Source organism: Artibeus jamaicensis, unplaced genomic scaffold, assembly GCF_021234435.1.
Source record: "Artibeus jamaicensis isolate MK-2021 breed Jamaican fruit bat unplaced genomic scaffold, CSHL_Jam_final contig_384, whole genome shotgun sequence".
In the NCBI taxonomy this organism is placed as follows: Eukaryota; Metazoa; Chordata; class Mammalia; order Chiroptera; family Phyllostomidae; genus Artibeus; species Artibeus jamaicensis.
In genome coordinates, this window is record NW_026521810.1 from 294,355 (window position 1) to 314,370 (window position 20,016).

The following is a 20,016-nucleotide window of genomic DNA, read 5'->3' on the forward strand; positions in this document are numbered from 1 at the left end:
AAAAAATGGGGGTAGGGACTCAAATGTGGAAGCAAGTCTTTTTACTGAATACTTCTTCATATGTTCTAAACCTTGAACCACGTGAATATATTAACAATTCAAAAAATTAAAAGTAAAAAGCAAAGGCAACTTGAAAAGTCTTGGGAATAGACTAAAAACTAAAGCAAACAAAACTGGCCCTGTCACTGAGGATCAGCTGAACCTCTTTAGAATACATCCTATACACCTGTACTAAGTAACCTCTTGGGATACCTCAGCTCACTGAAATGAATCCCAATGACCGCAGATTCTTCACAATTCCAATGCCCTCCTCCAATACTCTAATATGCAAGGGGCACATACCATTCTGGATAGAAAAAAAAATGACATTTATGATTTTACTGTCATATTCACTACACTCATGTCCCTTAAAAAGAATTTTCAGAATTGTGAAAAGTACCACAAAGGTCTAATAAATTTCTGTTCCTGAAAATCCAAGACACACTATGAATTTCCATGTATATTTCTGCATCCTGTGATACTAAAGGCCCACAGCATCCTGCCCAGAAGAAAACAGTTACATAGGCCAAGGCCTAACCCAACCAGTTTGCATAGAATCCTACAAAAAATAATAAAATAAAATAAAAATAAAAATAAAAATAATCAAGGGATGAGAATAGGTGACAGAAAAAAGACATACAATTAGCCACTAAAATTCTCAACCTCACTCATAAGTAAACAAACTTAATTTTAATGCAATTTTCTAATGAGTAGAAAAAAATGTAAAGATCCATAGTAAAGGTTAAGATCCAATATTAACATTTTATTAAATGTTAATAAATCTTTAATATTAACTTCAGTATCTTAAAATATTAATATTTAATATGAAATGCTATAAATATTGGACCCTTTAATATTAAATGTTAAATACTAAGTGTTAAATATTAAATGTTAAAGATCCAATATTAAATGCTGGGTGGGTGTGGAGTGTAGGAAATGAGCACTCTTAGATACCATCAATGAAAATGAAATTTGAAAAATCAAAAACACTTGAACAGTACTTACTAAAACCAGACTTGTGCATCCCTAAGAAACCCCTCCTACAAAAACAGCAGGATGGACATCTTGATGGGGCACATCTTGATGGACATTCACTCAGCACAGCACTGTTTATACAGCAGCAAAAAACTGGGAACAACATCAATGCCCACTGATAGGTAACTGTTATAGTTTAAACATTTAAACCATAAATTATGGTTCTGACCAATAATAAAATTGTGCAGCCATTAAAAAAGAATGAGAAAAGAGCTGTAGCTATTGCTCTCGAAAAAACTACAGGCCATTACGTGTAGCATGATCTCGCTTTTGTGTGGAAAAAGTGTGTGTGTATGTGTGTGTGTGCCTACAGAGAAAAAAACTGGGAAAGAGACGTGTCATTTGTGAACAGTAATTACCTGTACAAATTAGGATTATAGGTGCACATAGGATAAGATCCTTTCGTTTTTGCTTAAAAGCTTTCTTTTTTTTAATGATAAAAGGATAATTTCATTTCCTTTGTTTTGCATTTTTAATTAAATTTTGAAAATAAAAAGTCTTAATTAGAATATGACAGTAAGCAAAATGATATCAAAAAGAGCAAATACTCTCTAGAGCCTGATAATCCAGCAGCAGTGAATGAACGTAACTGAAGAAGAGCAGGTTGTTGGAATCCACAGAGGTCAGTTCAGGTCCCAGTGTTTCTAGGAATAGCCTATGGTTCTGACCACGTGTCAGACTGTTCACATCTTACTTGGAGAGATAAGATTAATGAAGCTGTCCTCAATTTGAGAGAATGGGAAATAGATGTCACAAATCTGAATGTATGTAATTTAAACAATTGTTTTACAATATGGATGGACCTAGAGGGTATTATGCTAAGTGAAATTAGTCAGATAGAGAAAGATAATAATCTCACTTATATTTGGAATCTAAAAAACAAAACAACAAACCACAAATTCATAGAAAAAGAGGTCACATTTGTGGGTACCAGAGTGGGGTCAGTGGGAGAATTGGGTGAAGGTGATGAAACAGTACAAACCTGCAGCTATGAGATGACTGAATACTGGGGATGTGGTGTACAACATGATGACTGTCTCAACACTGCTTCATGATATATTTGAAAGTGGCTAAGAGAATAGGTCCGAAAGTTCTCATCACAAGCAAAACAACATTTTTTATTTTTTATTTTTTATTTTTGCATCTGTATGAGATGGATGTTAACTAAACTTAACCTTAGTGATTATTTCACAATATAATGTAAGTCATTATGCTGTACACCTTAAACTTATACAGTGTTATATATCAATTAATTATATCTAGATAAAATTAAAGGAAATAAAAGAAAGGCGTTAAAGGATAAAAAGAGTGCTTTAAATTAACAATAAAAATAGATTAAGTACCAACCACATTATTCATCTTTAATAGGAAAAAGTATGTAAAGATAATGATTGTAAAGATAACTATTTCTTGTCAGTTATCTTGTCAGTCAGAAAGAGTATGTAAAGATAACTGACTATTTCTTGTTAACAGGGTAAAGGGTCACATCTGTACACTCCAGGCTTAGGGAAGGATCCAATAAAAGGAATAGACTCCTTATTATGAACCTATCACATATTTATAAAACAAAGTATGTCTTCATGGCCCTTTCCCTTGACAAAATGATATTTTGATTCAAAAGACAAGAGGTGCACGTAAAATCCAACTGGAGGACATTATACCCAATAGTACTTAAGTATTAAAATACAAGAAATCCAACTATGAAAGCCAAGGAAATTCAGAGAAGATCAGGAGGATGGGGAGAAAGGAAAGTCTGAGAGGGCTTGTCATGGAGAACATGATGATGACTTGAGTCTGGAAGGAAGATGCTGGGAAGGGTTCATAAAGGAGGAACCTAGGTTGTACACCAGAATAAGACACCATGATGATGACACTATTTTACTGGAATTTCCTTTGGAGGTAAATTTTGAAAGTTATCTTGTAGTTATAGTTAGGCCTACAAAAATGAAAGACTTATGAGGTTAACTACAAATATGAAAATAAATTTCATTAAGTAACAACCACATCACTCTCAAGAACAATAGAAATAGGAAACAAGAAACAGCCCTAACTATCTTATTTAAAACCTCTTTGTATTATTCCCTGGCTAGTGTGGCTCAGTGGATTGAGCACCAGCCCGTGAACCTAAAGATCACTGGTTCAATTCCCAGTCAGGGCAAATGTCTGGGTTGCAGGCCAGGTACCCCATTGGGGGCATTCAACAGGCAACCTTCTCTCATATATTGATGTTTCTCCCCTCCTTTCCCCCTCCCTTTACCTCTCTCTAAAAAATAAATAAATAAAATGAAAAAAACCTCTTTATCTTAAAGATGACATAATTAGTACTTAATGAAATTTATTTTATATTATAAATTTAAAGCAATCTTTTAAATTACATAAATTCAAATTTCTGATGAGTCTTATTCTCTCAAATTGAGAACAGTTAACTCCAAATAAATGAAAGACTTTATATGTTAAACAATACATTTATTTACCTGTTTTTATGTTTCTTGTATTCTGTATTTTTCCTTCTAGAAAGTCAGAAGTGTTGGAACACCAAGTACCCTTTCACTTTGTATTTTTTCTTCATACAATGGAGGAAACTACAAAACTTGAAAACAGGTGACGTCCACAGGAGAAGGGGTGTGGGGAGTTCTCACAACACATTGTGCATATTATGAATGAGAAGTGCCAGGAATCTAAATGCCAACAACCCATTTCAGTGACTGCAGAGAATGTGCCATGACCAGTGCACCAGGATTCAGACAACCACTAAGACTCTGCTTAAAAGTCCCTGAAGTGCTGCTTATCACTATGTCAATTATTTTGGCAATCTAGATTCAGATGTGACAGGGGTTCAGAGTTCCCACCAGGAAGAGCTCTGAAGGCCAGACTCCAAAGCTGGACTTGTTTTCTACCATGGCCACCTCCCGCCACTGCTGGGGTGTCAGCAGAAAATCAGTGTGTCTGCTCCTCTTCCCCATTCTTATTTGCTGTTTTCCAGCATGAAAATTTCTTGCAAGGCACTTGAAAATATTCTTTGTAGCATGAGTTAAGTGTCAAGATGTGGGAATCTACCTAAACATCTAAATAATACACCAGTTGTTGAAACACAAATACCATATGACTTCACTTAATAAGAGGAATCTAATGAACAAAAGAAATTAATGAGCAAAAGAGAACCAGAATCATGGAACAGACTGACAGCTGTAAGAGGGGAGGAAGGAGGTGAAGACTGTATGAAAGGAGGTAGAGGAATTAGTCAAAGAACATATATGCCTGACCCATGGACATGGACAATAATGTGGAGATTGACTATGGAAGTGGGGGACAGGCTAGGCAAAGGAGGGCAAAGGGAGAAAATTGGGACAGCTGTAATTGCATAAAAAATAAAATATTTTTAAATCCAAATATTAGAAATACGGTTTAGTATATTATTACCAGTAAGATAGAATATAAAGTTATTTAAAATAAAACTATGTGGCAACAGACAAAAATGTTAAAAACAGCATCAAGGGAAAATACAATATGAAATAGCATGCACATCAGCCATATAAATATAAAAATATGTGTATATGTTGCCCTGGCTGGTGTGGCTCAGTGGATTGAGTGCTGACCTGAGAACTAAAGCATCGTTAGTTCAACTTCCAGTCAGGGCACAAGCCTGGATCACAGGCCAGATCCACAGTAGGGGGCACTTGAAGGGCAACCATACTTTGATGTTTCTCTCCCTCTCTTTCTCCCTCCCTTCCTCTCTCTCTAAAAATAAATAAATAAAATATTTAAAAAATATACATGTATGTGTATTGTAGATTAAATTATAAGTAATTAAAAAGTATATGAAGTGATAGTTTCAATAGGATCACTGTTCCATCTAACATAGACTGGGAACTTAGTGCAGATTGGCAGTAGCACTGGTATGTGGGCTTGGAGCAGTCAAGGCTGGCAGATGGGGAGCTCCACCCTCTGCAGCCTCAGAGAAGAACAGGGCAAACCCTCTGGCTTCCACACATCACCACAGGCAGGCTAAAAACAATGGCTTGGGCCTGACACTCCCTCATCTTCCCCAACTTTCATACCTTGAATAAGTCATAGAGTTCCTCAAGGTCTTCCAGGAGAAATGAGACTTCTGGGTAGACAACACGGAGCTTGAGGAAAGAACAAACAACAAAGGAGTGAGATCTTGTCTGCACCTGGAGAGTCAGAGACAGGAGGGGCTTTTCCTGCAAGTGTGGGACACAAGGTACTAACACCAACTTCCATCTCTGAAGGATCAGTGTCTGCTTCTTTCTGACACAAAGATCACCTTATGGGAACTTTCGCAGGAGTTTATCCTTACCTTTCTGATTCACACACTGGGTCCTCCAGAAACACTTGTAAGTTCTAATGGAAGTTCAACACTAGCAAAGACAGTTTGGGCAAGAACTTCTTCCCGAAAAACAACTAACACTGTAGGCTATGTGTGCTGGGCATTTTCTATATCCTACCTCCTTTAATATCCCGCTGTGGGAAAAAGAGGTAAAGGAATTAGTCAAAGAACATATATGCCTGACCCATGGACATGGACAATAATGTGGAGATTGACTATGGAAGTGGGGGACAGGCTAGGCAATGGAGGGCAAAGGGAGAAAATTGGGACAGCTGTAATAGCATAGGGTCAGTTTACAACTGGGGAACCTGAGGCTCTCAATGTGTCTGACTCTGAAACTCATGCTCTTGCTCTATTAAGTTTTTAATTCAACATACCAAAACCCCCTGGCATTCTTATATTAGAGACCAACAGGGACACCACAGGTCAGTACCTGTCATGAGCCACCATGTTAAGGAGGCTTCTACTCACCACGTTCTGCTTTGTGGTGTCTTCATGGCCTTGGAGAACCCTGATCCTATGCCTATAGCGCATGCGCTCAATCTGTTCCACAGACTGGTCTCCATATTTCTGCAGGGAAACAAGGAAGCATGCACTCACAGAATTCCTTCTGTATACACAGGACACAAGAAGCAGCCTCGGAAACCTCCCTCAAGCCCATCTCCCCAGCAAGCTTCCACTAGGCAGGTGAAGATGGGACAGGGACCAATTACCTCATAGGAGTCCCGGATCAGGTCAGCAATGTTAGTCACGAGATAGGGTTCCTGGTCGTCAGAGAAAAACGTGTGGTGGCTGCCAACTGGGAATCCAGGGCTGTCCTCATTCTTAATGTGATCCAAAAACCTGAACATACCACTCAGCATTAAAGCACAGGCTTACCCTTATCTGGTCACAGGGGCTATGACACATGTCACACATAGCTCATTTATCATTGTACTTTCAAACATAGCTCACTTGTCTCTAAATAATGGGAAGACATCCATAAAGCCAGACTTGTCAATCTGTGCTGCACCAGTAGGTTTCCAGGGATCTGTGACTCTCCATTGAAGTAAATCACAATATTCCAAAAGGGAACCTTTGTCAGCTAATTTACCCTCAGCTGTAAGAGGCCTGGGTTCCAGTCCTCAGCCTAGTGAGACACAACAGGCCCAACACACAAAATGTCTGAAACATTCAGTTAGCTTTCTGACGCCACCAATTTCCGGTGCCTGCTTCCCCCCACTCAAGACTGCTACAAGTCCATCTACACTCAAGACATTTCAGTTTCCTCAGAGAAAACCATTGATAGCACTGTCTCTTCCTGGACTCCCTTACTTGGTAGAGAGGATGAGGGAAAATGGCATTCTTCAAGCACACACAGTTGACAGTGCCACCTGAGGGATAGGCTCTGGGGAGACGACAGGGTGACAAACAACAGGGTGGAAGGAAACCTTCCAGTGACAGCCCTCCTGGGCACCTGCTCTCCTATAGTCCACCTCACAGAGTTGCAGCTGGTACCCACTCCATTCCCCAGTCAAAGATAGCACCAGAGCCCACCTGCTGAGGACCATCAAGGCTTGACCATCATCCCTGCTGCTGCAGAGGTCTTTGGCACAGGCATCCAACACAGCTAGCCCCAGCTGGAAGATGGCTTTGATCCCATCATAGAAGAAACAATCTACAATGTTCACTGCACTCTCCAGGGGCATAATGCTGAGGAACAGAGTCAAGAACCATGAGAGTGAGATGGACGCCAGGGCTGAGGGGTCGTTCAGGTGCTCTGCCAGCTCAGGCAGGTGCTCTTTAACAAGCTCCTCAAACACAGACTGGTCCACTTGCGCCCCAATGACTCGGTGATTGAAGTAGTCAGGAAGCATCCGCTCACACACAGCAACTAGCAACCAGAAGGCTTCCTCCTCCTTGGCGTACAGCAGCAAGACAGAAGTCAGGATGTTCATGGACTGCTCAGGGTTCACAGAGGAGGAACAGTTACTAACAAGACCACACAGGAGCACAGAGATGTCAAAACACACAGAAGTCCAAATGACCTACAAAAGTCAAGATCAGGGTACCCCAACCATAGTGACCTTCATGCAATGAAATTTACCATGTGTCCTATCAACCTGGTCCTTACAAGATATAGATACGAGGCCGAGCAGTCAACCATCACTCCATCACTGCCCCCATCTAGCGATGCTGGATTGAGATGTGATACACACCTCAGGCTCAGATTAAATCCATCTATTTTCTGTGTTCGTGTTCCAACAGATACACACATACACACACGTCATTCACCCACTGATTTTGCTTATTCAAAGTGTAAAATCTTATATTTTTAAATGTCAGAACCTTCTCTAACCCAGTCTTAGGCTGGGGGATTTTTGTTGTTTGTTACTGGTGTTTATTTTGTGCTTGGTTACCACATCACTGCGTAAACTAAACAAACTTCCTGAGTCCTCAGGAACTGTTCAGAGGACATCTTACTTCCACCCCTCATGTTTCCTGAAGGAAGTGACCTGCCCCAAACATCTTTTTCCTCCCCGATTAGCACTGCCATTTTAAAAACAATCCCTATTAAGTCCTATAGGTCTGAAAAGACAGTTCCATAGCAGCTTTATCCTCATCGCCCACCAGTGGAGGCCTGCGGGTGCATGAAGACAGCACCTCCTCCACTGTAGACTGAGCATATGGGATGCTCTTCTTAGGCCTGGGAAAGCTTTCTCAAATGATCAGGCTGTCTGACACTCTGAAGGTAACTTCCTTTGGCCTCATTCGATGCATTGTTTAGGGAAAGGGACCAAGCCCATACGTAGCCTTCACACAACTGTCCTTGGTACCAGATAACCAGAAACCACAGACCCTGAGGCGTACATGGTCAACACAGGATGTGGACTAAATGATTCTTCTCCTCAGCACACACCTCACCTGGCAGTACCCAATTTTGGGGTTCCGGTGGGCATAGGCCGTCAGAACTCTCCTCAAAGCAGCGATTCCAGTTTCATTTTGGAAGGCAGGGTGCTCTGGTAAGGAACGATGCAAGTCCCGTTCTATCTCCTCTGTCACCAAGCAACATTTTCCCATGGACTCCTCTACCAGATTACCATAGTAACCAGGATGTGAAGTGAGATCGGTTACAGCATCTAATGATTTAAAAGTAATTTTTCAAGAGAGTTGATTACCAGGATAGTATAAACATAGGAAGGGTGTCTGCCCTGTCGGAGAATCTCAGTAGGGTCTCACTGCTTGAAGGACAGGAAATATTTTGAGACTACATACAACGAAAAGGACTTCATTGCTGTCAAAAAACAAAAAAGAACATGGCTTTTCTAAGAATAACCTTATAGGAAGAGGGAGAAAAGCACCTACTAGAAATACTTTTATTATTATGGTCCTCATAAGTTGTATTCCCTAGCAACAGGAAGTGTCTGATGTGTTTATGTGTATACATATATACTCACATGCATGTACAAATACACAATTTCCATGCATTAACTCAACAAGAAATTACTGGGCACCAGTGTATAAAGCTCATGAGAAGATGCCATTATGATTAAGTAATGCTAACAATTATTAAGGAGCCAGCAGCTGCCAGCAGGAAACTGCAGACAGTGTTCATGATGTGCAAGATGAACAAGCATAGCTCACCCAGGGCCAAGCTACTGCCCAGGCCTCTGACAGCAGGGACATCAGGGGATAAGTGAACCAACACCTTCTGAGGGTTTTCATCACTCATCAGCCAGTATCAGGGCACTTGTGATTTTCGTCAGTGTTCCCTCAGTGGGACTAGTGGTAGGTGGCTCCCAGTACTGCTGCCAGCCCATCACAGACAGGTTCCCAGAGGGCAGGGGAAGCAGAAAGGGTCCAATTATGCCTTTAACCACTAGTTAATGTTTTTAATTCTTATTGGATTTAGGATCATACCCTTCTCCAACTGTCCCATATATTAACAGTTGTCACTTATTTAGCACAGCTTAAACACTACAGCAACCCTCCTGCCACCAAAGAAAACATTCTATCAATGGAATGAAAAGATAGCCCTATATGAACTGACTCCACACTTATTTTTTTAATAAAAAGCATATGTGTAAATAGTCATTCCTCAGTATCGATGGTTCCAGGACCCCCATGGACACCAAAATCCATGGATGTTCAAGTCCCTTCAATGAAATGGTATAGGATTTGCATAGAACCTGTATCTGCATATAGGGCACAGCACTGTGTTCCTATACATTAGTTCTTTCATATGGATTCAGCATAGTGTTTGGCATGTGGCAAGTTCAAGTACTGCTTTTTCAAACTTTCTGGGATTTTTTTGCCTGAATATTTTTGATGTGTTAGTTGAATCCACAGATGTGAAACACCTATGGATATGGAGAGCTAACAATATACACATATAAAATATGTTTATTAAAGACACCTGGAAGACCATAAACCATTCTAGGTGGCTAGATTATTGAGTAATGTTACTTTCTTTGCTTGCTCTTCCATATTTTCTTTTCAAATATGAACACAGATTATTTTTATTACAGATAAAAATACAGAAGACACTTTTATTTTTTTTTTATTGTATTGATGGTGTGTCTTAGGTAGGCAGCTGCAGAAACAAGCCTGAGGGGGAGACTCAGCCTATGATTGGGTAAACAGCGGCTAGAGAGGTATCCATGACACTAATTATGGAAATGCACCCAGTGTGCCTGAAAGCCCAAAGTCTGCATGTGGGCACCTCTGACTAGAGAGGGAAGGGGCTGGGATACTTTAGGAGAGAGACCAGGAAGGAGGAGCAAGATGATTGGGGGTGAGAAGCCACCATGATGGAGGAACAGGATAACTGAGTGGTGAGAGGACAGGCACCCACACATGCCCAGCCTCGCTGCTGATGTGTACACAGCACAAGTTACCTGGAGAAAGTTAGCCTCCTCACCATGCCTCCCTCAGCACTCTGTGGGGAGTGGCAGTCATACCACAGAACAACAGGGACCTACCCACCCTGCTCCCAGCCCAGCTCCTCTACCAAGTGGGGCAAAATGGCTCATGATCAATGTAGAGACAGGCAAACGCCTGCTCCGGAGTCTCTGAAGAAGTTTGATTCCAGCCTTGGCCCACCCATCAGCACTAAACAACAACAGAGGAGGGAGAGGCCTGGGCCTGACACCAAAAAGCCAGCACTGAATAGGTCAAGTGATTCAGGAGGAGAAAACACAGAGGAGAAATCTCTGTGATTCTGTCTCCTAGGGACTTATGTGTCTTCAGGAAGGAGGGGCCAATACAAAGTGTGCTCTGAGGAATTTATTTCAACACCATGGCAACTGAACACCTTATAAAGACTGTTTTGTTTAGTGTATTTCAGAGTGCACACTCTTTAAAGACACTTCCCTTCTAGGGGGTTCATTTTTAACAGAATTCTCAGGATTACATATAGACTCAAACCCATTTTTTTAAAACTTGATTCTAAAGTAAGGGGAAGAGAGAAGGAACGAGAGGGAAAGAAACACAGACGTGAGAGATAAACATTGATTGGTTGTCTCTCGTACATGCCCCAACTGGAACTGAAACCATAACCCAGGCATGTACCCTCACGGGGAATCGAACCCATGACCTTTTGGCCTATGGGATGATGGCCAACCAGCTAAACCACACTGGCCAAGGCTCAAAGTCCTTTTTAAAGGAGAAGAGATCATGTCAGATAGACTTCACACTGATGAAGAGGACACTGATGCCTAGAGGCCTCAGGCATCCTGACTAAGGCCCCACAGCTGTCACAATAAGGTTCTGAAGTCTGGGCTGGGAACATCACAGGAAGGATCTAGGACACATACACACACTGCTCAGACCTCAACCTGTGTTTCTGAGTCTGCTGCCTAAAAGCACCAGAACAACTTACCTGAGAAAAGCAGCCAGAGTCTACCACGTAAAGACTCAGGGATCCCCATGGCCACAAGCTTCCGGATCTTCTCTGTGCGAAACATACATACAGTTCTGCCATATTCCATAAAGTGCTCATTCCACAGGCTTAATTTGATCTGTTCTCTGGACTGAAAATAGAAACATCCTTAATGTACAGAGAAGCTCATCTGCACCTTCCACTGCAGCTCATCTACAATCCAAAATACAGGAACATCACTTATGTTAACAGTGACAGGCAACTCCTTCAGCAAATAGTACTTCTGAACCTCTACTGGGCACTGAGGATATAAAGGGGAACAATACAGAGCACCAGCCCTTCAGAAACTGAGAGCTCAATGGGAGCACTTAAGCAATAAAATGCCATTTCCTTGGCAAAGTAGATAGGAAGAAAATATTTGTCCTAAGACAAATGTAACCCAGAGCAGATGAGAGGGAGAGGTAGGAATGGGAGGCATGAGAGGAAGGAAGCTCATCAGGATGCTGACATGGAACCAGTTGGCTAAACACAGGTCAGCTCAGAAGACAAATGGGAACAAGGGGGAATCAAAACTTGCCATGAACTTCCTGACAGCCAGAAGAAAAACTGAAACCTGAAAAAATCACATTACTCTCATCATCAGAAACAAGATATTACTCTTCTAGGCAATTAAAAATCCTTTAAAATAATTACTAGAGGGCAGAAAATTTTAGTTTCTTTTAATAGGATGTTTATTTAATTATCTTTACAAAAAAGAAATACTGTAAAAAGAGGTACACTCAGATCCTACAAGATATAAAGAGAGATTTTCTGGGAACACAGACTCCACTGTGTGACCACATACATGGGTGACCAGGCAGTGGGCATCAGTGGACTCCTTCCACTTTAGGCCAAGGAGGCAAAGAGGGGGAAGCTTGCTGTTCCAGCCACACCTGCCCTCCTAGATGCTGAGTTCCACAGTGAGTCAGATGGCTGGGAAGCCATATCCATTCAAACTCTGTGAGGTCTGGGACAGGCAGAGTATGCACCCACCATTTGCACGTCAGGGCTCTGGCTGCCCAACTGCTCCAAAACAGCTTTTGGGGCCAGGGGGTGCTGCTGCAGGCTTTGCTGTTCTTCACCTTCCTCACTATTTTGAGAAGACATCATTTCAAGATCCCTAAACTTGTGGCCACTGCACATGCTTGTTGAATGAAACACATGTGACATCTGCATGGAGGGGGAAAGAGAGATAGAGAAAAGAAAGTCATTGCTTTAATTATAGGACAATCTTCATCTTGCCTTTGAAGGCATGAGCATAACAAACTCAAACATGTCTATTTATGAATCAAAGGAAAAAGAGACTAACATGAAACCCAGTGGATTTGATCCTCAGGAAGGAGTACAGTTCACACTGCAATGTACCCATGAGATTGCTCATGGCACCCTGGGCACATATCTAATGGAGACTAGGAAAGCACCTTTCCTCATGTGCAGTCTCATCTTCCCTTAGATTCCAGACTGAAAAGGACTATCTTTACAAAACAACTCTAGGGTACTGAAAATTATCTGTGGTCCTCCCTGTCCAGGATGGGTATATAAGTACAGGAGACTAGGGTCTAGCAGACTGGGTCCATTTTTGTAGCTGTCCACTCTCAAGCACAATGAAGCTTCTCTTTCAGCAAACTACTCCTGCCCCCAAATAACATCACCCCTTCCAACCTGAGGTGGTAGAGGACCCTTGTAACCTTTGAATAGAGTGCCCCTTTAGCCCCTCTAACCTGTGAGGCACATACCTATCAACCCCTTTAATCTGCTTGGAGCCCGCTCTAACCTGTGGAACACCTACTTAGGACACCCAATGCATCAGAAACGGTGCCAGACTGATACGAAGGCTGCATCACATCTGACATATGTTTCTTGTACCCATGTGCATTAATGTTATGTGCACTCCCCTTTGCAGGACACTGCCATAGAACTGGTAAAAAAGATGGGGTTTTCAGAGTGTAGAATCCTACTCTTTTGAAAGATCGTACCATGTCATCATCCTGTAAGGTGCTGTAATGCACAGGGTGGTTGGCATGCACCTGCTTCAGCCGGATGAGCAGACTCTCCACTAGGTCATCTCTGTCCTTGAGTTCAATGAACTGGAAGGCCATCTTGCTGCGGATGCTAATGATGATGGGGTTGGGCAGCAGACTTGTGTCCTCCATCTTCTCAATGCTCACAACCTGTGACAAGAAATTACACACAAAAAGGTACAGCAAAAAAGAATGGAAGCAGACATTTAATTACGTACTCAGAAATACTCCAAGATAGAAAGCCAAAACAAATAACTACAATAAGAAACTGGGACAGAGGTTAAAAGTATATAAGGCAGCATACTCAAAATAGCTAAAAGGTGAAAGTAACTCAAGTGCTCACCCTAGAACACAAGTGGATAAACCAAATGTGTTCTATACATACAACAGACAATTATTCAACCCTAAATAGGGCAGATATTCTGACACATGCTACAAGATGAATGGACTTGGAGGACATTACACTAAATGAAATAATCCAGTCAGAAAAGGACAAATAATGTGTGATTACACTCACATGAGGTACCCAGAATAGTCAAATTCATAGAAACAGAACGTAGAATGGTGGTTGCCAAGGACTGGAGGTGGAGGGAAGGGGGATGCAGAATTGTTGTTTAATAGGTACAGGGTTTCAGTTGGGGAAGGTAAAAAATGTTCTGGAGATGGATGCACAACAAAATGAATTACTTAATGCATTGATTAACATTCAAATATGCTAAAATGGTAAATGCTGTTATGTATATATTATAATTTTTAAAAATAAGTATATAAGACAAGTGGATTTCTTGCTCCACTCTTATGTGAGAATATTTGTGAAATGAAGACATCTTCTGCCAAAATAGAACATGGAGGCATGAAATCACAGGAATGAAGAAATTTTGAGTTTTTCTGAAGAAGAGTACTTGTCAGGATGTCACAACAGCAAGACAGGGGTTCTGATTATAATGGAGTTATGGGTTCAGTAAAGGCAGGGATTCCCTGAGACCACAGGATGAGCTGTCAGAGCCAGAAGTAGACTCAGGGTGCCCTCAATTCCAAGAGAAGAATTACAAATTTGTACAGTAGGAAGGGGTCTGATCCATGTGAAAGGAAACACTGTTAAATTTTCAACCAAGATTTCAGGAGTGTATAAAAGCCAAGCAATTTGACCTTTATTTTCAGAAGAGATGCTTTTTGTAAATCACCTTTTTTTCTCTTCCCTTTTGTGGGTGAAAGGGGAGTATGCATACCTAAAAGCTGTCATAAAGCTTTAATTGCTAGGCAGTACTTTTAAATAACAGCTTTCTTGATAATGTGGAGGTTAGTGTGTCCTGTTCTTCCCAATCACTTTTATAGAAATTTCAGGTTGCCAGAGCAGTATCAGAAAAAGCAACAGCTAAGGAGGCAATGGTCAAATTCAGGCCATGCTTCCCTTTAGATGCCCACCCTTAGCCAGCAGAGAGCATCCCCACCTGCTGCCATCTCCCAGGGAGGTGGGGTCCCCTCCTTACCTCTCTGAGCGGAAGGATGACATTGCAGCAGCCATCTTCTTTGCTGGCAAAGCAGATGTAACTGTCTGAAGTGAACATCCGCCCAACAGTGTGGCAGCGACTGAAGGGTGTCCACAGAGCACAGTCCATAACCGTGTGTAGCTTCTCTGGCCTTGGCAACCTGAAGAATGCCCGGAAGAATTCATTCTGTGCTCTAGCTTCCAAATGCCTGGTGAAGGAGGGAGACAGAATAAAGAGGCAGAAACAGTTAACACACTCCATTACAAAAGAAAACACTTTTAAACCCATGGCACAATCTATTATTTAAATGAATACAAAAAGGTGCTGTGCCATACAGTCCCTGCACGAGTCAGCAGCACATGCTCCACTTCACTGCTGACTTTTGGAACAAGGACACAAAGATGAATGGGCTGCCTCTGCACAGAAGTAATGTGAAAAACCCAGAGACCAAAATACACAATCTTTTCAAATTTAAGTAACACTGGAAATTACCATAAATATACAGTTGTATTTCTATACAACTGTATAAAAATCCAGTATCAAAAACTCAGATAATAACAAGTGTTGGTGAGGATGTGGAGAAATTGGAACTTGCATATACTGCTGGTAGAAATGTAAAATGGTGTGGCCACTTTGAAAAACAGCCTGGCTATTCTTCAAAAGGTTAAATGAGGAATCATCAAATGCCCTACCAATTCCACTTGTAGGTATATACCCAAGAGACGTGAATACATATGTCCACTCAAAAATGTATGCATCTTCATAGCAGCATTTTTCATTATAGCTTCAAACTGGAAACAACCCAAATGTCCATCAATTGATGAATGGATAAGCAAAATGTGATATACCCATACAATGGAATATTACTCAGCTATGAAAAGGAATGAAGTTCTGATACATGCTCAACATGAATAAATCTTGAAAACATTAATGTAAGTTAAAGGACCCAGATATAAAAGACAATCAGGCAAAATATTGCCTGATTCCATTTATACAAAATTTCCAGAATAAGCAAATCTATGAAGACAAAACATGACTGCTCAGGGCTGGAGGAAGGGGGAGGAATAAGGAGTGACTGCTCAGGAGTATGAAGTTTCTTCTTGGATTGATGACAACTGTCTAACACTGATCACAGTGATGACTGTCCAATGCAGTGAACATACTAAAATCCAGTGAAGAATGGTATACTTCAAAAGGGTGAATTGTATGGTATGTGAATCATCTCTCAAAATATCTGAGCAGCAGGTGATCTCAGGCCTGTAAGCCATGGCAGAAATGCACCTCTCAGGATGGAAACCAGCCCAACGACCCAACAATATTCACTATTACCTACTGTTCACACTTCTGGCATGCAAAGGCCACAGCCACAGCTAGAGAATAACAGAGAAAGGTGCTACAAGTCATCCTATCTTTTCTTTTATCCTCACCCAAGGACATGTTTCCACTGATTTTTATATGGCAGAGTGAAGGTGGGGAGAGGGAGAACGAGGGAGAGAGAAAAATTGATGTGAGACAGAAACATCAATTGGTTGCTTCCCATATGTGCCCCAATCAGGGATCGAATCTGCAACTCAGGCATGTGTCCTGATCAAGAATCAAACAGGCACCCTTTTGGTACATGGAACAATACTCCAACTGAGCCACATGGCCAGAGTCAAGTCATCTTATCTTAACAGTTGACATTTTACGAACCACAACCAGGCTGACAACAAATGTGGGATGATCAGAACCTGGAGCAATAACTAACAAGTTGGTTGTTGAGCTGAACTTAATATGTACAATCATGCACGAAAACTCTAGACCTGAGACCCAAGAAACCAAAGGGGTAAGTACTTATCTTATTTCTCCACAAACCCAGAATTAGAGTTCTTCCTCTTAGATTAGGTAAAGATGTATCAAAAACAAATTTCCTTCTCTCTCTTACCCCATAACCTTTTAGAATGCTTTTGGGAAGAACTGTGTCAGGTCTCACACACTGGCTCTCACTCCCTCATGTTCTTCATTACACATACCTCCTATGGGTCAGAGGCTTAAAACTGATTCAAGGCCCAATGCTTCCCCATACATGGGCTGTGTGACAAGCTGGGGCAGGGGGGCTCTCCATTAGCTCAGAATGTGAGAACTTCCCATCTGTGCTGAACAGAAAGCCTGCAGGCACCACTCCTGCCCTTCTGGCATAACTCAGTGTTCTACAGCCAGTTTGCCACACAAAGATTTCTACAGGCTCTTGTTAGGTGCCCACCCACAGACTCAGGTTGGATACATTTAAAAGTCTGAGAAATATCAAGAATTAGCAAGCTAGAAACAAGGCAGAAAGGTGAGATGTGCTCTTCCTGAAAATCCAAGTCTGCACAGAAGACACTGCATTTCTCAAATGTGTGTTTGCTCTGAAATCCCCCAAGAGCTCTGTGGAAATGGAAGGACAAAGTGAGATGTAGTACCTTACACAAAGCACACCACAGCTGAGGACTACTGAGACAGTGGGAGTGTGAAGTAACCCACCTTCACACAGCAGACGACCCAATAGGACCTCAACAACACTGGGCATCAGAAAGCTTTTTCTCCCTCCAGAAAAGGCTCCTGCCTTCCTCCTCGGCTCTCCATCCTGTCCTAGAGAATATCTGATGACAATAGAGCACCTAGGATGCTGCAGGTGGGAGACAGGGCCTTTTCTGCTATGGGGAATATTCAGCACTGCATGAGCCCCATGAATGTCTCCAGGGATCCACGAGGACTCTGCTAGGATCAGAAGGACAGAGTCGAACAAATTACATGCAGCTTGGGCACTGCTGGTAGGGGCACGGGGAGAACAGCAGGAAAGGGATGAAGCTGGGCAAAGAAGGCTCAGGAAGGTTTGATAAACTGCCGGGAGTTAAGGACAAGCCAACTAACTGCAAGTGACGAATTACTTCTGAGGGCACGGATTATTACTGAGGACATCAGCCTCTTGGGAGACACTGTCTACCTACTCGCAGGAAGAGCTTACTTACATGGTGAGAATTATTTCTATTGACTATACTGCATTAATTGTGCTTTTGTCCAGCATTTTCAGCCCATCCAAAGAGACTTTAATGAAGATATTAATTTCCATTTTGTGAAGCCCATTGCTTCTCCAATATGCCCCCCAAAAACTAGCTGGTTATATACTTTTCTCACCCCACCATTCAAAACTTTAGGATTGATATTTCTTGTATGAAAATTTGAGGACTAATCATTTACTTCTCTCCCTCCTTCCATTCTCTCTCTGGAGGCCCCTGCCCAACCCCAGAAACCCTGCCCCTCCTGGATTCTCAATGACTACATACTAGAAAGCTCTGGGCCAGGAGCTCCGCTGTGAAGCATGCAGGCTAGGCCAGTGACCCCATGTTCTGCCAGGTCCGAATTGTCTGACAAGTTAAATCCTGTCTGAGCATGGGGTGACAATGTGCCATCTCATCCTCGCTGCTCCCACCAATATGAGCCTTGCTCTGCTGTGTCATAAGCTCCTCAGCAGTGAGCACAGCAGCATTCATGACAAACCCATAGTCACCAGGCTCATGACCCCAAAGGCACCTTTCTAAAGCCATTATCTGGGAAGGGAAGTGAATATATTTCAACAAAACAGAGTCTGACAACCATTCCCACATCTCTGACCATGCCCTTAGCATGAAGAGACTGTTTTCCTAAACTTTAACCCTGGGTTCTCTTGGCAGGATGCCAAGTTAACTGAGTCATTACCTATTTATATCCACATGTCCACAAGAAGATAGAAATGGGCACTGGTAAAGACTTGGTGGGCAACGACGTACCTTTCACTTTTGGAGGTAGTCAGAATGCAATTACCAAAAAAAGCATGCCTGAACTCCAGAACACTGCTGTTCCTTCTCCTCTCTCACCCTTCTCTCTCTGCTCCATTTTCTTTTTTAGTGCTTCAAATTTTTTCAAAATATTTTCCCCACCTAATGATATATTAATAGATTTTTAGAGAGAGAGGAAGGATGGGAGACAGGGAGGGAAGGAGAAGAGAGAGGAAGAGAGAGAGAGACATCAACTAGCTGCCTCCCATAGGCACCCCAACTGGGGATCAAACCCATAAACTATGCATGTGCCCTGACAGGGAATCAAACCTCCAACCTTTTGGTATGTGGGATGACGCTCCAGTCAACTAATCTGCCTGGCCAGGACTTTTAAATTCATTACTATACATCATGGTCACACAATTTGAGGCTAGTTAAATACAACAGTTTTTCACATTTTCTTGAAATATTCTAGATTACTACATGCAAATGACTACAAAAATATTTGGAATGTATAAACTTTGAAATTCCAAACAGGCACTTACATGAAAAAAACTTTAACATTCACAGATATCTACATTTAAAATAAATTTTCCAGCACTTGGTACATGGGGTCTTTTGCCAGTAAACAAGTTGGTTACTGACCATTTTATCAAAGTGCCATACTAATAAAAAAGTTTAAAGAATAAAATTTGGAGAGAACTTCCGCCAAGATGGAGGCATAGGTGGAGACGCTGTGCTTTCTCACACAACCAAGTTTAGAGACAACTAAATATTAGCAACAGAAAACACAGCCAGAACACAGAAAATTGAACTTTTCGGAAGTCTCATAACAAATTCTTCAGCCTGACCAGTAAGAGGGGTGAAACCAGCAGCTGGCGGAGCGGGATTGCACAGGAAAACTCAGTCAGACAGACTCCCAGGAGCAGGGTTGGACCTGGTGAGCGACCCAGCGAGTGGCTGCGGGGAAACAGCGAGGGAGCAGGGCTGCGGGTTGACTGTGGTCGCGCATTCATGCTCGGTGGACGGGCGAGGGCGACTGGATGGGACGCAGCTGGCCAGCGGCAGACGGCAGCAGAGGGCACCGCCATTCCCCCGCTCTGACCCTGCCTTCACGTACAGCGTCATAACCCAGCGACCTAAGTGGCCCTGCCCCAGTGAACCACCTAAGGCTATGCTCCTCACCCAGCTGTGCAAAACAGCAGAGGGCGTCCCCATTTCCCGGCTCTGACCACGCCCCCACATACAGCATACAACCCAGCAACCAGGGAGTCCAAGGCTCCGCTCCTCATACTTAACAGGCGCGAACAGAACAAAAATGGCTCAAGAAGATCTCAAAGCCCCAGAGCCTATAAATCTAAGCAATGAATAAATAGCAAAACTCTCAGACGCACAGTTTAAAACACTG

General features: G+C 42.2%; 1 protein-coding gene across 3 annotated transcripts in view; it reads right to left on the bottom strand.

The window, feature by feature from the left end:
* Window positions 1-20,016, bottom strand: part of TBC1D8 (TBC1 domain family member 8) — a 157,763-nt gene that overhangs the window by 16,056 nt on the left and 121,691 nt on the right. For all 3 annotated transcript variants that reach the window (XM_053664683.1, XM_053664682.1, XM_053664681.1), the window contains 9 exons: window positions 14,833-15,040; window positions 13,298-13,492; window positions 12,315-12,491; window positions 11,283-11,433; window positions 8,327-8,541; window positions 6,959-7,362; window positions 6,136-6,265; window positions 5,894-5,992; window positions 5,133-5,201 (listed from right to left, as the gene is read on the bottom strand). In XM_053664683.1, the coding sequence (XP_053520658.1) occupies window positions 5,133-5,201; window positions 5,894-5,992; window positions 6,136-6,265; window positions 6,959-7,362; window positions 8,327-8,541; window positions 11,283-11,433; window positions 12,315-12,491; window positions 13,298-13,492; window positions 14,833-15,040 (1,648 nt within the window). The remainder of the gene's footprint in view (window positions 1-5,132; window positions 5,202-5,893; window positions 5,993-6,135; window positions 6,266-6,958; window positions 7,363-8,326; window positions 8,542-11,282; window positions 11,434-12,314; window positions 12,492-13,297; window positions 13,493-14,832; window positions 15,041-20,016) is intronic.